At 45.2% G+C, this 18709-nt stretch overlaps 1 protein-coding gene and 1 pseudogene across 2 annotated transcripts in view; both read left to right on the top strand.

The window, feature by feature from the left end:
* Positions 1-18709, top strand: part of LOC139273124 (neurexin-1-like) — a 2375046-nt gene that overhangs the window by 2116494 nt on the left and 239843 nt on the right. For both annotated transcript variants that reach the window (XM_070889537.1, XM_070889538.1), the window contains 2 exons: positions 2019-2108; positions 3247-3566. In XM_070889537.1, the coding sequence (XP_070745638.1) occupies positions 2019-2108; positions 3247-3566 (410 nt within the window). The remainder of the gene's footprint in view (positions 1-2018; positions 2109-3246; positions 3567-18709) is intronic.
* LOC139272857 (sorting nexin-18-like) overlaps positions 9771-18709 on the top strand; it is a 77303-nt pseudogene continuing 68364 nt past the window's right edge.

The following is an 18709-nucleotide window of genomic DNA, read 5'->3' as shown; positions in this document are numbered from 1 at the left end:
TAGTCTATCCCATCTGACCCACAGATATGAAGATATGATTAAGATTTTTTTTGCTGCTTTTCTCAATTCTGCTGCAGATTTTAGTTCTGATTCAAAGGTTTGACCTCTTTCACTTTTTCACTGCTTTCTCAGATTGTGTTAAATTACTGTTATTCCCTTGAAGTCTACCTGTTCATACAGAATTAATACACTACAATGTGACAAAATATTGTCTATTCGGTGGAAGAATGGAACTGCGTGGAATTCAATCAGCAAGGGCAATGCCACAACGCAATCCTTGGATGATCATCTTTTATCCAAACCGAATCCTTTTCAAGTTAACTTCCAATGAAGTGGCAAACAAGTTTCATGCTAGAAACCTGAACATCTATGCACAATAACAGATGATGCATGTCACTCAGACTAAGCAATATAAACTTTGACAACTGTGCAGTGAAAATATAGATTTCTCAGGCGTTTATTGGTAATGTTTATATTTAGGAAAAATGGACAGGCAATTAATTATATGTTAGAAAAATATGCAAAAAGAAGACAGCAAGAAACATGAATTTGTGTTCTTTCATACTGATATGTGCATTATCTTAAATGGCCCTAGCGTTTAAAAAAAAATGTTGTTCTGAGTGTGAGCAACAATGGCGAGGCCACATTTATTGTCCATGCCGAGTTGCCCAGTGAAGATTTGACTCATTTCAACAGAGTAAGCTTTCAATTATTTGATAATACTGGGAATTATTGGTCTGATTGCACCACAGATTTATAGTGCCATGTGGCAGATGGTTGTTTCTGCATAATCATTTTAAGTTTGAAAGGACATATTGAATATGTCAGAATTGCAGCCAACAGGTAGATATCTCACCATAGTTGTGACCAGTTGGAAGGAATAATTTAATTCTTTACAATAATTTGTTAAGAGTCAACCCATACATCAGCTGTTTGGGGAAGGGCTGCAGGCCTGACTGACTTGAAAGTAAATTATGCAAACTCCATATAAAACCAATTTAAATGGAACAGTAAACACATAAAACTCTGAATGATTGTAAATTCTAAAATGAAAAATTGGGAAGACACAGACAAGCACATTCTATGGACTTTCTGGTTATTTGTGTGTGTGACTAAATAATACATTGTGCAGTTTCCATGGAATAACTCGAAATTCATTAAATGAATTTTTTTAATCAGAATGATTTGAAGTGTAGAAATTAATTCAATGAGAAACAAACAAAAACATTTAAAATTACTTTGCTGTATGTTCTTAATTAATCAGTTGCTTAAGGCCTGATGTCAACCAAGAGAGAAATGGATTGTTAATTCATAGTTGCTTGTCAAAGCCTCATTTACGTCATATTAAAATCAGTATTGTTACCTATATTTATGCTTTTGTATAGTATTTATTATTACACAATAATTTTGTATTTTTGCTGATATTCAGCCGAATGGATTTTTAAGGCCTATTAGCATTCATTTTACCACTTTCTGCTTTCCTAATTTGAGTGAGTTAATGTGTTTTTTTTAATTTTGGAATACAAAACCAAATTAACACCAGCTCTGTCTTAAGGCATGGAAGGAGTAGTGCGTGTCACAGGCATTAAGCTTTTATAGTCTTTTTTTAAAAAGACTAATATGGAGAAGAATTACAGTGAACACAAATAAATCCTCCAACTGAAGCAAGGTTTAACTAGTTAATATGGGCTCTCTTCAAAACTAGCAGACAGAAGAATATTTTTGTAAAGCTGTTATATGATATGATTTAATTTGTTGTTTTGGTTTGTCTATAATATAACTTCAATAACTTAGTTGACGATGCAGCTTTCTAATTCTTAATTAATATAATAATTTTGTTTGCTAAAAAAAATTAAATGCCTGAAAAATTTGAAACTTGAAATGTTGTAGATAGCATTTCTTAAACTTCCAAATTCAAAAATTCATGTGACAACTGTATAGCTCAAGCTTTAAGTATTAACCTTTAACCTTTGACCTTACAGATTTTAACCAATGAAATGTCTCTTTAAACTTTAAAGGAAACAATGATAACGAACGCCTGGCGATTGCTAGACAGCGAATCCCATATCGACTTGGTCGAGTAGTTGATGATTGGCTACTCGACAAAGGTAAAAACATTGATTAAAACTTCAAATAAAAAATAATTTGAACATAACCAAGTAGTGTTGAATTGTAACACTAATAAACTTAAACTATAAATTGCCAGTAAAATTAAATAAAACAAAATGTTTTAAACAATAGTTAGAAATATTTGCATTGCGTGTTGAATAATTCTTTTCCCATTATGAAATATCAACAGTTTAATAAGCATACCCCATTAACTTAAGGTTAAAGGGACTGTTAAATATAATCTTCTAATTGTGATCAATGTACAACATTAATCCTAGACATTTAACAAACAGTGATAAATCCTGTACAGAATATGTTTACTATGTCTAAATTTAGTCATTAAAGGATGTACAATTAGCTGTGATCCATTTTTTCATTTCTGCAACAACGTCCTTTTAAACTATAGATAACTTAAATAGTGCTTCATGTGGATTGAAAAGAAGATCTGAAGTCCCTTTAACGTTTACTTCAAACATTTGAAGGAATTGTAGTTTGAAAAGAAGTTAACAATAAAAAATGACATTTGCTGCATGCTTTTTGCTGTGCAAAAACTGAACCCTTTAAAAATATAATAAATGATTTTTGTCAAAAAATCAAGAAGTGGTACTGTTGCAAAGGTTTGTTCTGTTGGAGTAAAATGTTCCACATAATTTTCTCATTTTATGTGTCACTTGTTAGTTCACATCTGCATTGACAATTTTGTTTTTCATTTTAACCCCTAAAGGCAGGCTTGCTGGAAGGCAATCAAAAATTCTCATATGCTCTTACAATATGTTTTATTATTTTTGTGAAGCAACATTTTTCACGTATTGTTATATGCTTGTACTCTAAATTCTGTAAAAATTGCAATAGAAAGAATGCTGTACAAAAATAAAAAGGAAATCAAACATCTGATTGCCCTTTAAGCAACCAAAAAAATGAAATGACTCCAAGAAAATATTTATTGAAAATCTACATCCCTCACACATTCCATCCAAGAGCAATAAATTACTATTCATAGTGTTCTTTAGTAATTTATTGCAATCATTAACCACCTCATAAATTATTTGTTACTTCACATAAATGTAAAATAAAACTCCTAATTTAATTAAGTCCACATTCAACATTTTTCCTATATATGTAACGATGTTTTCACAGGACGGCAGCTTACAATCTTCAATAGCCAAGCAACTATAAAAATTGGTGGCAAGGACAAAGCTCGTCCATTCCAGGGACAGCTAACTGGTCTATACTACAATGGCTTGAAAGTACTTAATATGGCAGCTGAAAGTGATCCAAACATCAGAATAGAAGGAAATGTGAGATTAGTAGGGGAGGTATCCTCGATGACGACAGAAACAACGACCACTTCAAAGCCAGCAGAAATATCAACTACCATTATGGAAACTACAACCACCATGGCCACTACCACCACCAGGAAAGGAAGGTCTACCACCACACGAGACGTTATGACTCAGGTAAGCAACCCCAGGTTTTCGGTTTCTTCTCTTGCTACTTTTTGAATTCATGAAATTTTGTGTTAAAATAGTGTCTTTAACCATATGCTTCATTCTGAGGACCAAGGAAAGATATGATGTGAAATTTATGTAAAAGCCATAAACCAAGAATCAATGTTGATTATTCCAGTACTGCTTTCTGTGTCAGACAGTTCTCTCCATCTTAAGTCATTTTGTATTGTGAAGTGCCTGATAAGAAGATGCGAATGCCAAGTAAATAATACTCCTTGAAGTTCTGTTTAATTACAATTAACTCTTACAATCATATCATGTTGAGAAATATATAATATAAATATTGAAAGCGAACAATCAAGGGATATTTGGTCGGCATGGTGATTAAGACAAGTGAACCAGGTTAGTTGCTCAATTTCAAAATGTGAAAAAAAGATTTTTTTGAATAAAAGAACGAGATTTTCATCCAAGCACATAAAACCACACTTGTGATCCTGTATTATGGCCCAGATATTGCTGAAATGGTGCATCTCATGGCAAGTGCTGTAAATTGGAATTTTTACCTCACCCTTCAGACCATTTATTTGTGCTGGAAATGTGAATTGATGCAAGGCTAACAGGGCAACTGGCATGCCATAAATTTCAGATCCAATGGTCTATCTCCCTAACTAATTAAATTTAAGGATAAAGAAACGACGGGGAAGGCAATAGGGTGAAAGATCAGATATAGAAACAGAAATAAAGGCTGGAATTTGCCAGCGCTCAGAGGGCAGGTTCCGAGGCGGGTTCACTGTCAAAATAGAAAAGATTCACAACGGGGCGGGATCCCGCTGTCAACCCACCTCTTTGTCGGTTTCCCAAGTGCCAGGTCTGTCAGCGCTTTACAGACCCGACACCATGTGGAGGTGGAGACATTTGTCATCGTTACGAGTTACAAAAGTGGTGTAAAGGCTACCATTTTGCAGCTGTTCACTTTCCAATCTTAGAAGCTGGAACCTTCAGAATTTGGAAGAGACTCAGGTACTGTCCCCCTCTCCCTCAAATCTGCCATAATCCTCAAAAAAATCAACCCACGACCCCTCAGTCTTTTCAAACAACCGCATCATCTCCAAACCTCACTTTCTTCTCCAAAGTCCTTGAACGTGTTGTCGCCTCCCAAATCCGTGCCCACCTTTCATGCAACTCAACATTTGAATCCCTCCAATCCAGTTTCCGCACCTGCCGCAGTACCGAAACGGCTCTCATCAAAGTTACAAATTACATCCTTTGTGACTGTGACTATCCTTCTTCGTCCTTCTTGAATTGTCTGCAGTCTTTGACACAGTTGACCACTCAATGCTTCTCCAATGCCTCTCCACCATTGTCCAGCTGGGTGGGACTGCACTCGCCCGGTTCCATTCTTATCTATCTAATCGTAGCCAGAGAATCACCTGCAATGGCTTCTCTTTCCGCCCCCGCATCGTTATCTCTGGTGTCCCCCGAGGATCTATCTTTGACCCCATCCTATTTCTCATCTACATGTTGCCCCTTGGCAACATCATCCAAAAACACAGCGTCAGTTTCCACATGTACGCTGATGGCACCCAGCTCTACCTCACTACCGTTTCTCTCGACCCTACCATGGTTTCTAAATTGTCAGACTGCTTGTCTGACATTCAATACTAGGATGAGCAGAAATTTTCTCCAATTGATTATTGGAAAGACCTGTGCCATTGTTTTCGGTCCCTGCCACAATAGCCACTTTTCAATAGCCACTGACTCCATCCCTCTACCCAGCATCTATCTGAGGCTGAACCAGACTGTTCACTACCTTGGTGTCATATTTGACCGTGAAATGAGCTTTCAACCACATTTCCGCAGCATAACAATGACCAACTCCGTAACATCACCCATCTCCACCCTTGCCTCAGCTCATCTACTGCTGAAGCCCTCATCCATGCCTTTGTTACCTCTAGACTAGATTATTCCAATGCACTCCTGGCCGGCCTCCCACATTCTACCCTACGTAAACTAGAGGTAATCCGAAACTCGGCTGCCTATGTCCTAACTCGCACCAAGTCCCATTCACCCATCACCCCTATGCTTACTGACCTATATTGGCTCCCGGTTAAGCAATGCCTCGATTTCAAAATTCTCATCCTTATTTTGAAATCCCTCCATGGCCTCGCCCCCCCCCCCCAACCCCCCCTGCTCCCCCATCTCTGTAATCTCCTCCAGTCCTTTAACAGCCCAAAATGTCTGCACTCCTCTAATTCTGCCCTCTTGAGCATCCCTGATTATAATCGCTCAACCATTGGTGGCCGTGCCTTCTGTTGCCTGGGCCCGAAGCTGTGGAATTCCCTGCCTAAGTCTCTCTGTCTCTCTACCTCTATTTCCTCCTTCAAGGCGCTCCTTAAAACCTACCTCTTTGACCAAGCTTTTGGTCACCTGCCCTAATTTCTCCTTATGTGGCTCGGTGTCAAATCGTTTGTCTCATAATAATCCTGTGAAGTGCCTTGGGACGTTCATTATGTTAAAGGTGCTATATAAATACAAGTTGTTGTTTATGCAGTTTAGAAGTGATTGGAGTAAACCCAATCCACTGTCACCTCCTTGGAGCAACTTACTTTACCATTGACAGATTGCTGCCATCTATTCCAGCAGCATCGGCGCCCTTGAAATAAATCTCACCATGGTCCTCAGAATCTCACCATGATCAGCCCCAACACTCACATCACCAGCAGCACCAACAATAACACCAACCTTCTCCGCAATCACCTGAAGCTGCACCAGACACAGGGCATCAGCACCCGACCACATTGTTACCCGGGAAACCAGGGGTGGCCTCACCAAGGATGGCCTCACCGTGGCCACATTTACTTCACTTGGCTGCCACATGATGCGCCAGCTTGACACCACCCCACACAAATCTGTCCAAGAAGATAAAGTGATGTAAATAAAGATTTCAATGTTTGAGAACACATTAACACAAACTTTACATGAACATTGGTTAAAAGCCCCAAGTGCCTCCCCTTGCGTGTTGTTAGTTGGTCTGATTGGACAAGGATGAGAGTGAGTGTTAGGGGTGACTAGTGCGAAGGGGATGTGATAATGTAAATAGAGCGAGAGGGATGGGTGGAGGTGCAAGGTAAGTTTGTGTGAGTAAGGATGTGCAGGAGGGGAGTAGGGAAGGCAGAATGATGGGGATGTGATGAGTGGCACAGCAGGATGAGGTTGAGTGTGGCTTTGCAGTAATGTTTCATGATCTACTGAGATTATTGAAAGGTTTGCGCCACTGCAGCCTGGTCCTCCTCATGGCACCCCTGTTTGTGTCCTCCTGTGCAACCAGGCTGCGCTGGTCTCCTGGGGAGGTCTCTTCCGCCCATTGGAAGGAAAGAGAACCTCCTTGCGTGCTGTGACTCCCTCCATAAGCATCTGGAGGGAGTGATGGGAGAGCCTGGGTGCAGCCGTGCACCTCTGTGCAGTGCCTGTCAGTGTTTGCAGCACATTAAGAGGGAAAGAAAAAGAGTGAATTAAGAGAGAGAGAGAAAAGAGAGTCACAAAAGGAAAGTCAGAAAAAATGTAAAACCTGTAGAAACAACTTATTACCTGTAGGAGTTATACTCTGCAGGTTCATTGTTTCCTAGTTAGGTCTCCAAATTTGAGTGGCATGTCAGGACCATAAATCACCTTATTTAAAAGAGTTCTTATGACATGAGTTACCATCCCTAAATGGCTGCGGCAAGATTAATTTGCATTAATGCCGCAAATCGAACAATTTCATGTCACACAATGGGGAGCCTCACGGTGAGATGGTAATTTTTTCGGTTTTGACGAGGCTAACCAAAACTAATCATCCAGCATGTTCTGACGACTCTTTTCTTCGTCACAAAGTTTTGGCTTTTTAACGCATTAATAATGGCAGTTGCCGAGAATGAGACATTATTTTTCCAGCAATTTCTGTGCCAAATGTTTCCAATTACAGATGAATTACTGCTGCACAATTATGAATTATTACATGCTTGTAGTTGATGTGTTTTTGATAGTGGGGGGAATGAATGGATGAGCCAAGTCTGAGCTGAATCAATTCAAATTTGGATTTGGCACAGTACACTAATGAAAGCAAGAAGATTTAGATGCATCTGGTCCTCTTGCCAGTTCAATGCATGGCATGTCTGACAACACTTTTATTTCACAAGCATTCCTTTTGAAATATCTAAACTTGCACAGAACTTAATTGATGGTTTGTTTACATGCGCCATTAATTATTCATAGATGCAATTTAGCTGAAGGAAAGATATCTCCAGGAAATGGGGAAAAACTTTTTAGTGCTTCTGAATTGCTTTTATACCAAGTATATCAGCCCAAATTATACAAACTGTGCCAAATTTCTAATTTTCCAAATCAAATCAGTCCAAATTGGATTAATGAATTTTCAACTCAATGTAAGTTCATTTCTAACCTTCCTGGTGGTGGGAATTAGTCAGAATTACAGATGTTGGTTGTTGTCGCTATGGCTGTTGTAGCTATATATTTGTTTAATGGTTGCAGTGATTATAAAAATTACAAATTAAAACAATCACTAAGCTATTTATTGCCACGATTGAAAAGAGATTGAAATCTGGGACAAGTCCAGGGCAGTGAATATTTAATCCAGGGTCTGCTTTTGTGGTATTGAAGTCAGAGTAAAAATGATAAAAACAGGACTACTTCTGGATTTTTGAAAATAATTATATTACTGCCATGAATAATGTATATCATCCTAATGTTTCTGATATCTGTACGTTATTTTCTGAATAAGTTAACCCAAATTAGTTATCAAAGAAATATTTTGAAGTTCAAATATGTTTAAACAATCAAACCATGTATTTAACTGTAAAATAAAAATATTCAAGCTACAAAGTTTATGAACTTTCACCATTAATATCAAAGTCTCTGCATATCCATACTTTATAAATTAATCAGTTAAAGATTTTTGAATGTATTTAAAGTAACTTCACTTCAGGAGATTATCCCCCTCCCCCTGGCCACATTCCTTCAATCTTAAACGTTTGAGGGGCTGAATAGCTTACTCCTGTTCCGATGTTCCTATATAGTGAGAATTCAGGCAAAATGGAAATGGATAAGCATTGGCTGAAGGAAAGTGAACAGCAGCCACTTACTTAGGAGAGTGATGTTGAGGACTCGGGGGACGGGCAATCCTACTTGGTATGCACCAGGGATTGATGGTGAGCTCCCTACTGTTTCTAATGTACATTATGATGGACTCAAAATCTCTCGACAAATTGGTTAAATTTGCAGATTATACTAAATTGATGGGGTGGGGTGGGGGGTGGGGGGCGGGTGCAGTGAACTCTACTGAGGAACTAGATAAGATCTATAAATGGCTGGAACAGCGCCAAATACAATTTAACATAGATCATTGTAAGGAATTGCACATTTGAAACAAAAATGAGTGACATACGTATGGTTGGTATAAAATAGTTCAGCTATGATGTTGGAAGGGGTTTTGAGGTATTAGCAGACTGCATGTAACATATGCAGTTACTGTGGGGCCCGAAATTCATTGACATATCACCCACCACCGTCCACGTACTGTCCGAAAATGCGATTTTGGTGAATAAAACACCGACATATCGCTGGCATACCGTCTGCCGTGCAGGGCCGCCCACATACCATCCAAAAAGTCCGATTTTCATTGCATACTGTCGACATACCATCAGAGTTGCATACCGTCCTGGTTTTATGCGATGTTAAGTGGGCGGGAATGGGCGGAGTGCATGGAGCCATCATTTTGGAAATCGGGAACTATCAGCTAAAGCAGCGCCTCTGTATTACTGAGGTGAACAATGACTTTACAGTGCGATTTGGAGTGGAAAATTTATTTTTATTGGTACTGAGTAACTTATTCAGATAGAAGCCATTTTAGTTATTTTTTTTCTGAAAATTTATTATGGAGATTTAAAAAGAATGGGGCCTTTTCTCAGTGGCGTAACTGGAGGATGTGGGCCCCAATGCAAACATAGATTTACAAAAATCACAGAACGACAGGGAAAAGTGCAGCCGGTCAGGGAAGACCCCACGCAGCTGCCCCTCGAATGAGGGGGTCCGGGGGGCCGAAGAGGGAGTTCGGGTTCTGGGGGAGCTGGGACCGATGTGAGGGAGGGTTTATAGGGTGGGGGGATTACTGCGGGGTCTGGGAGCAGAGCTGAGCTGGGTGCGAATGGCAGGACCATGGCACTCCAGGCTCGGGCTCTGTACGATTTCCAGAGCGAGAATGTGGGCGAGATCTCGATGCGGGAGGATGAGGTGCTGACCGTGTACCGTGAGCACGACATCGAGGGCCGGCTGGAGGGGAGCAACAGCCGCAGTCAGAGGGGCCTCTTCCCGGCCTCGTACATGCAGATCCTGCGGGCCGGGAGTGGGGGCGACGCTGTGCCAACATGCCGACCGGCGGCTACGACAGCCCTGCACCCCCTCAGCCTCAGTCCCCCAGCGGCTTCCCCCTGCCGGCCTGCCCTGCCACCAGCACCTTCTGCTCCCCGCCTCTCACCCAAACGGACGGCGGTGACCTCGGCCGGGTTGTGGGGGGTGGGGGGGGGCGGGTGCGGGCAGCGGTCCTGACGGGGCTTCAGCACCAAGCATCGGGCAACAGCGACGACGATGACTGGGATGACGATTGGGACGATAACTCGATGGTGGCGGACGAGCCGCTGTCCGAGGGCGGTGGGAGCGAGGGAGGCGGCAGCGGGTTCTTGGATTTCGACGGGACGGACCGTTATCGAGTGAGCACGGGGGTCGGTGTCCTCCTCCTCCTCCTCCTCAGCCGCCGCCTCCTCCTCCAAGAGCACGGCCAGAGTCAGCAGGAACCTCAACCACTTCTCCAACTTCGTCAAGTCGGGTTATGAGGCGTTCATCCTGGGCGGGGCGGCCGGCATCCTCAAGGACACCGACAAGATCTGCGTGACGGCCGGCCCGCACGGCCGGAGAACCCTGTTCGCCTGCTCCATTGACGAGCCCACCAAGCAGACCAAGTTCAAGGACATCAAGAGCTGCATCTCGTACAGCCTGGTGCCCAGCCACACCCAGTGTCCGGTCAACCCTCTTATACAAGCACATTGACTGACTGCACGGCTGGCTGGTGGAGAAGTTCCCTGTCATCTCGGTGCCCCACATCCCCAAGAAGTAAGCCACCAGCTGCTTCAAGGAGAACTTCATCTCCAAGTGGAAGAAAGGGCTGACCCTGTGGATGAACCACATGACAAGCCACCCGGTGCTGGCCTGCTGCGACGCCTTCCAGCACTTACTCACCTGCAACGATGAGAAGGCTTGGAAGCAGGGCAAGAGGAAAGCCAAGAAGGACAAAATGGTGGGGGGCAACTTCTTCCTGATGCTCAGCACCCCCTCAACCTGCAGGAGATGGAGAGCCGGGTGGACAGGTTCAAAACTTTCACCAAGAGGATGGACAAGAGCGTTTTCCAGCTGAACCACACCGCCAACGAGTTCGCAAGGAAGCAGCTGGTGGGCCCCCCTTCAGGCGAGCGCCCCAATGCCACTGCATTGGCGTAGTTACGCCACTGCCTGTACTGTCTCAGCCTGTATTGCTGACTACCTGTCCAATGGAGGAACCAGATATGAGAAGGTTTATAAATGAACACTTTGCTTGAATGTGGAGAGCTGTGCTTTGGGACACTGATGACTAACCCCAAAAGTTTGACACTGTACAAGAATGCTTGAATTCAATTCAAAAGTTTATGTAAAAATGTCAAAAATATACAACAATTTTAAAACTTTCTAAAACTTATAACTAACTCAACTTTAATAACTTGAATAACAACTTTAATAACAACTTCAACAAAACTTTAACAACTTTAATAAACTTTTACAAATCAAACTTCAATTATTCAGTGAACAAGTACAAGAAAAGACCTTTTACTGTCCTCGACCTCGACCTCCACCTCGACTGCGTGCTACACCACTCTTGGGACTATTCCCCATTTCTTACCCCCGCCCTTCCCTTTACCAATGCCCCTGAGCCTGGACCTCCCCGTGGTGGTACAAAGCTGGTGTGCAGCACTGCACCCCGAGTGCTGTTGCTGTTGTTGGGAGCAAGACATTGCAGGTGCAATGAATGGGGCCTCAGGAGACACTCATGATCCAGAAGGCATGGCTTCCGGGCTGGAAGATGTTGTTATCTCCCCACCCTCAGGTGCTGTTGACCCGACTACTATGTCACAGTGGGGTTCCATGTCATGTCCCGATCCTGTCGATTGCCGCACGGCTTCGACGGCATCGGCAGTCCACTCCTCACGGTGATCATACGCGACATATCCTCCAACTGCCTCTCTAATAGCGCTGCGATGTTTGCGGCTATCGTAGCTGTGGCCTTGAGCAGCTCTCGACCTATGTCGATGCTGGCCTGTGACAGACGCAACATGTCCTGGTACACGCCTACAGCAACCAGCCTTTTCTGCACCAACCTCCCGTTCCTGCGGCAAAGGCGCTGCAACACTGGGGGTGTCTTGCTGTGCACCACTTGGTCCCGCAGAATCAGAGGAGCCATGGGGGAATCCCCTGAATACAGACTCTGTGGTGGAGGATGTTCCAGCTGGCTCACATGGAGCTGGTGTATCCTCCTCCGTCTCCACCCACAGCTGCACCTCCATTGGCTCCAGGATCAGCGGCTCCTCCTCTTCCTCTTAGTCTTCATCATCTCTGCCAGTGGTGAAGTCAGGAGAGGACTGGATGATGCCAGAGGTGGAGGCAATGGGTCTGTCGTCTGGTCACTCTGTGTCGGTGTGGTCTGAATCGTCCGAGTCTGGAAGTAGCAAACAATATTTAAAAATGCTTGGCACCAGCGGAGGGGTTAGGGTTACATGAGTACATAGTACAGTGATTCATCGCAGTCTTACTAAAATGCACACCACTGCTGCTGTTGTGTCCTTACACTCTACTGTATACTGCTGTAAATCAACACGATGCACATACTGGAGACAAGATCACACTGTGACCTGAACCTTTATTCACAGGACCAAGAAGTGATAACCCTGCGTGGGACCTCCCTTTATATACCTGGATGACCAGGTGAGGAGTGTCTCCCATCAGTGCAACCCCTGTGATCAAGGTGTGCATTCCTTAGGTGTATACAGTGTACAGTGTTGTTACATGAAGGTTTCAGTTACATGAAGGCTACATACATGACATTACCTCCCCCCCCCGACGTCTTTGGGTCAAAGATTGAGTCTTTCAGGGGGTCGACGCTCTCTCGTGGAGCGCCGCAGTTGGGGCTCTGGTTGTTGAGCCTTGGCATGCATCTTTGTCACCTGGGGTGATTCCGGCTCGTCCGGGCTGGCCGCAGGGACTGTGCATGCTGCTGATGGTTCTTGTTGCTCGTTCTCTGGCAGTGGTGTGGGCAGCATCTCATGATTTTCCTCAGGTTCCTCAGTGTACATGCTGAACCTTTTTTTTACTTGGTCCGGATGCTTGCGGCATGTCTGTCCATTGTTAAGTCTGACCACTATGATCCTATTCCCCTCATTACCAATTACAGTACCCTCAAGCCACTTGGGCCCCAAAGCATGATTAAGAACAAATACAGGTCATCGATTTCTATACCTCACCCCTTTGAGTTACGGTCGTGGCACTCATTTTGGGACTGGCGCTTGCCCTCAACAATGCCTGACAGGACTGGGTGAATGAGGGACAGCCGAGTTTTAAGAGTGCATTTCATGAGTAGTTCCGCTGGCGGGACTCCCGTGAGCGAATGCGGTCGGGACCTGTAGGCCAGCAGGAGGCGCGATAGGCGGCATTGAAGGGAGGGTCCTTGAATCCAGAGCATGCTTGTTTTATGATTTGGACCGCACGTTCCGCCTGGCCGTTGGAAGTCAGCTTCAACGGTGCTGTCCTGACATGTTTGATGCCATTACCCGACATCAACTTCCGGAATTCATAGCTAGTGAAGCACGGGCCGTTGTCACTAACCAGGATGTCCGGCAAGCCGTGGGTCGCAAAGACCGCACGCAGACTCTCCACTGTGGTGGACGACGTGCACGAATTCAATATGATGCACTTGATCCATTTCGAGTATGCATCAACGACAATGAGAAACATTTTCCCCATGAATGGGCCCGCGTAGTCTACGTGAATACGTGACCATGGCCTGGTGGGCCAGGGTCACAGGCTGAGTGGGGCCTCCCTGGCGGCATTGCCCAGCTGGGCACATGTCATGCACCTGCGAACACAGTGTTCCAGGTCTGCATCAATTCCCGGCCACCATACATGTGACCGGGCAATGGCCTTCATTAGCACAATGCCTGGGTGCTCGCTGTGGAGTTCCCTGATGAATGCTTCCCTTCCCTTCTGGGGCATGGCTACCCGACTGCCCCATAGAAGGCAGTCGGCTTGGATAGAGAGTTCATCCATCCATCTGTGAAACAGTCTGACCTCTTCAGGGCATGCTCCGTGTGCGGGCGCCCAATCCCCAGTCAGGACACATTTCTTAATCAAGGATAGGAGGGTATCTCTGTTTGTCCATGTTTTAATCTGGTGGGCTGTGATGGGGGAGCCTGCGCTATCGAAGGCATCGACAGCCATGACTATCTCAGCGCTTTCCTCCGCTGCCCCCTCAGTGGTGGCCAGTGGAAGCCTGCTGAGCGCATCAGCGCAGTTTTCGGTGCCTGGCCAGTGCCTTGTGGTGTAGTCATACGCAGCCAGCGTGAGAGCCCATCGCTGTATGCGAGCTGACGCATTGGCATTGACAGCTTTGCTGTCGGACAGCAGGGATGTTAACGGCTTGTGGTCCATTGCTAACTCGAACCTTCTGCCAAAAAGGTACTGGTGCATCTTTTTCACCCCGTAGACACATGCGAGTGCTTCCTTTTCAACCATCCCATATCCACTTTCTGCTTGGTGAGCGACCTGTAAGCATAAGCTACAGGTTGGAGTTGGCCCTCATCATTTCTCTGCTGCAACACGCACCCAACCCCATAGGATGATGCATCGCATTTCAAAACCAATTTCTTACAGGGGTTGTACAGGGTCAACAGCTTATTAGAACAAAGCAGGTTCCTCGCCCGATTGAAAGCCCGTTACTGACATTCCCCCCAAAACCATGTAACGGCTGTGTTTAAGTTCGGCAGAAAGTTCCTGAAATAATTCAGTTATCCCAGAAATGAACGCAACTCCGATGTGTTGCCGGGCCTGGGCGCACGACGGATCGCCTCCGTTTTGGATTCGGTAGGCCGGATCCTGTCTGCGGCAATCCTCCTGCCCAAAAACTCGATCTCTGGGGCCAAAAACACACACTTGGACTTCTTTAGTCGCAGGCCTACCCGGTCCAGTCGGCGTAGCACCTCCTCCAGGTTGTGGAGGTGTTCCTCGGTGTCTCGACCCGTGATAAGGATGTCGTCCTGAAATACGATTGTTCCGGGGATGGATTTGAGCAGGCTTTCCATGTTCCTTTGAAAGATAGCGGCTGCTGAACGAATGCTAAACGGACACCTGTTGTAGACAAACTGCCCCTTGTGCGTGGTGATGATGGTCAGTAGCTTGGATTCTTTGGCCAGTTCTTGGGTCATGTAGGCCGAAGTGAGGTCCAACTTGGTGAACAGCTTGCCGCCTGCCAGCGTGGCAAAAAGATCCTCCGCTCTCAGAAGCGGGCATTGGTTTTGTAGTGACACTCGGTTGATGGTGGCTTTGCAGTCGCCACAGATCCTGACCGAGCCATCCGTTTTTAGGACAGGGACAATAGGGCTTGCCCAGTCGCTGAATTCAACGGGCGAAATTATGCCCTCTCTTAGTAACCTGTCCAACTCGCTCACAATTTTCTCCCGCATCACATATGGCACAGCTCTGGCTTTATGGTGCACTGGTGTGTGTCCGGGGTGATGCGTATCACTACTTTGGTACCTTTAAAAGTCCCAACACCAGGTTGAAATAGTGACTCAAACTTTTGTAGGACCTGTGAGCATGAACTTCGCTCCACAGATGAAATGGTGTTGCACATCCCTCGATTTCCAGTTCATCTCGGCTAGCCAACTCCTCCTCAAAAGCGAGGGACCATTTCCTGGGACAATCCAGAGTGGCAGCCGGTTCTCTGATCCATTATGTATGACCACCAACATTGCACTGCCGAGCACTGGGATGATCTCTTTGGTCTACATCCATAATTGCGTGTCAATGCGTTCAAGTTTGGTCTGCTAGTTCTGAGTGGCCATAGTTTCTCGAATTGTTGGACACTCATAAGTGACTGGCAGGCTCCTGTGTCCAGCTCCATGCGTACCGCGATGCCGTTTAACAATACTCTCATCACCATAGGTGGCGTCTTTGTGTATGAGCTGTGGATGTTTGCCACCTGAACCCGCTGAACCTCAGCATCCATTGCTGTGTCCCAAGCATAACCCTGCCTTGCAGACCCCTCTTGTGGTTCATCCACTTCGTAAACCAGCCTCGCTGCCCGCTTCCTGCACATTCTGGCTAAATGTCCACTGAAGTTACAATTTCTGCAGATAAATTGTTGAAACCTGCAGGTTTTCGCAGCATGTCTGCCCCTGCACCTCCAGCAGGAGCTGAGATTGTTTTGAACAAAAGAGCTGTTACCAGGCATTCCTCTCTGATTGTCTCTTTGAGTACTCTTGAGCACTCTATTAGTGGGTGTCAATGGCCCCATCCTGGGACGTATTGTCCCTTGTGATGGTGTAAATGTCCGTTTACCCTGCCATTGTCTGTGTTGAGGACCCACCCTAGAGTCTGTTACTGCCTGGTTGAAGTCGAATTGACCTTGCCTGCCTGCGGGGTTCTGAGTCGGGTTCACCATGTTAACTCCCTGCTCCATCGCCACATTGGGAGCAGAGTTGCGCGCGTATATGATCTTGGTTTCCTCCTCCCCCACCATGAAGGTTTGAGCCATCAACACCGCTGCTTCCAAGATCAATTCCTTGGTCTCAATTAGCTTCCTAAAAATCCCTTAATGAAGAAATCCCGTAACATCTCCCTCCTGCAGGTGTCTGTGAACTTACAGAGGCTGGCCAAGCGCCGAAGGTCCGCAACAAAGTCCGGTATGCTCTGCCCTTCCCGACGTCGATGAGTATAGAATCGGTACTGGGCTATGTGTATACTGCTCACCGGTTTGAGGTGCTCACCGATCAGTTTGCTGAGCTCCTCAAAGGTCTTGTCTGCCGGCTTCTCGGGTGCGAGCAGGTCTTTCATCAGCGCTTACGTCTTTGGTCCACATCTGGTCAGTAGATGCGCCCTTCGCTTGTCAGCCCTGCCGCTCCCATCCAGTCCTTCGTGACAAAGCTCTGTTGGAGCCTCTCAATGAAATCGTCCCAGTCTTCACCAACACAGTATCGTTCCTCTGTGCTAATGGTGGCCATTCTCGTGAGTCGTTGATTCCCATTTCTCGTCGCCAAATGTTGTGCCCTTACACTCTACTGTAAACTGCTGTAAATCAACATGAGGCACATACTGGAGACAAGGTCACTCTGTGACCTGTACCTTTATTCACAGGACCAAGAAGTGATTACCCTGCGTGGGACCTCCCTTTATATACCTGGATGATCAGGTGAGGATTGTCTCCCACAAGTTCACCCCTTGTGGTCAAGGTGTGCATTTCTTAGGTATATACAGTGTACAGTGTTGTTACATGAAGGTTACAGTTACATGAAGGTCACATACATGACAGCTGCATTACTTAGCGCAGTCAGACAATACAAATATGCATTGCGTTACATGTCCCCAACATTGCAGTGCATCACATGAGGCTAACATTACAGTTACATTACATGACATGACAGGGCCGCAACACAGACCGGGGATTAGAAACATAGAAAATAGGTGCAGGAGTAGGCCATTCGGCCCTTCGAGTCTGCACCACCATTTAATATGATCATGGCTGATCATGCAACTTTAGTACCCCATTCCTGCTTTCTCTTCATATCCCTTGATCCCTTTAGCCATAAGGGCCATATCGAACTCCCTTTTGAATATATCTAATGAACTGGCCTCAACAACTTTCTGTGGTAGAGAATTCCACAGGTTCACAATTCTCTGAATGAAGAAGTTTCTCCTCATCTCGGTCCTAAATGGCTTACCCCTTATCCTTAGATTGTGACCCCTGGTTCTGGGCATCCCCAACATCAGGAACATTCTTCCTGCATCGAACCTGTCCAATCCTGTCAGAATTTTATATGTTTCTATGAGATCCCCTCTCATTCTTCTAAATTCCAGTGAATATGAGCCTTGTCGATCCAGTCTTTCTTCATATGTCAGTCCTGCCATTCCGGGAATCAGTCTGGTGAACCTTCGATGCACTCCCTCAATAGCAAGAATGTCCTTCCTCAGATTAGGAAACCAAAACTGCACACAATATTCAAGTGTGGCCTCACCAAGGCCCTGTACAACGGCAATAAGACTTCCGTGCTCCTACACTCAAATCCGCTCGCTATGAAGGCCAACATGCCATTTGCCTTCTTCACCGCCTGCTATACCTGCATGCCAATTTTCAATGACTGATGTACCATGACACCCAGGTCTCGTTGCACCTCCCCTTTTCCTAATCTGTCACCATTCAGATAATATCCTGCCTTCCTGTTTTTGCCACCAAAGTTGATAACCTCACATTTATCTACATTATACTGCATCTGCCATGCATTTGTTCACTCACCTAACCTGTCCAAATCACCCTGCAGCCTCTTAGCATCCTCCTCACAGCTCACGCTGCCACCCAGCTTCATGTCATCTGCAAACTTCGAGATATTACATTTAATTCCTTTGTCAAAATCATTAATATATATGGGAAATAGCTGGGGTCCCAGCACTGAACCTTGCGGTACCCCACTAGTCACTGCCTGCCGTTATGAAAAGGACCTGTTTATTCCCACTCTTTGCTTCCTGTCTGCCAACCAGTTCTCTATCCACGTCAATACATTACCTCCAATACCATGTGCTTTAATTTTGCACACTAATCTCTTGTGTGGGACCTTGTCAAAAGCCTTTTGAAAGTCCAACTACACCACAACCACTGGTTCTCCCTTGTCCACTCTGATACGTCCTTACTACACAGTATAAATGCACACGAGGCCCATGCTTGAGAGAAGGTCAGTCTGTGACCTGTCCTTTATTCCTTAGCACTCAAGTGATGAAGGTGGGTGGAGCTTCCCCTTTTATACCTGAAG

Source organism: Pristiophorus japonicus, chromosome 9 (genome assembly GCF_044704955.1).
Source record: "Pristiophorus japonicus isolate sPriJap1 chromosome 9, sPriJap1.hap1, whole genome shotgun sequence".
In the NCBI taxonomy this organism is placed as follows: domain Eukaryota; kingdom Metazoa; phylum Chordata; class Chondrichthyes; family Pristiophoridae; genus Pristiophorus; species Pristiophorus japonicus.
Note: the sequence above shows the minus strand (reverse complement) of the source record. Positions and strands in the feature narration are given on the sequence as shown.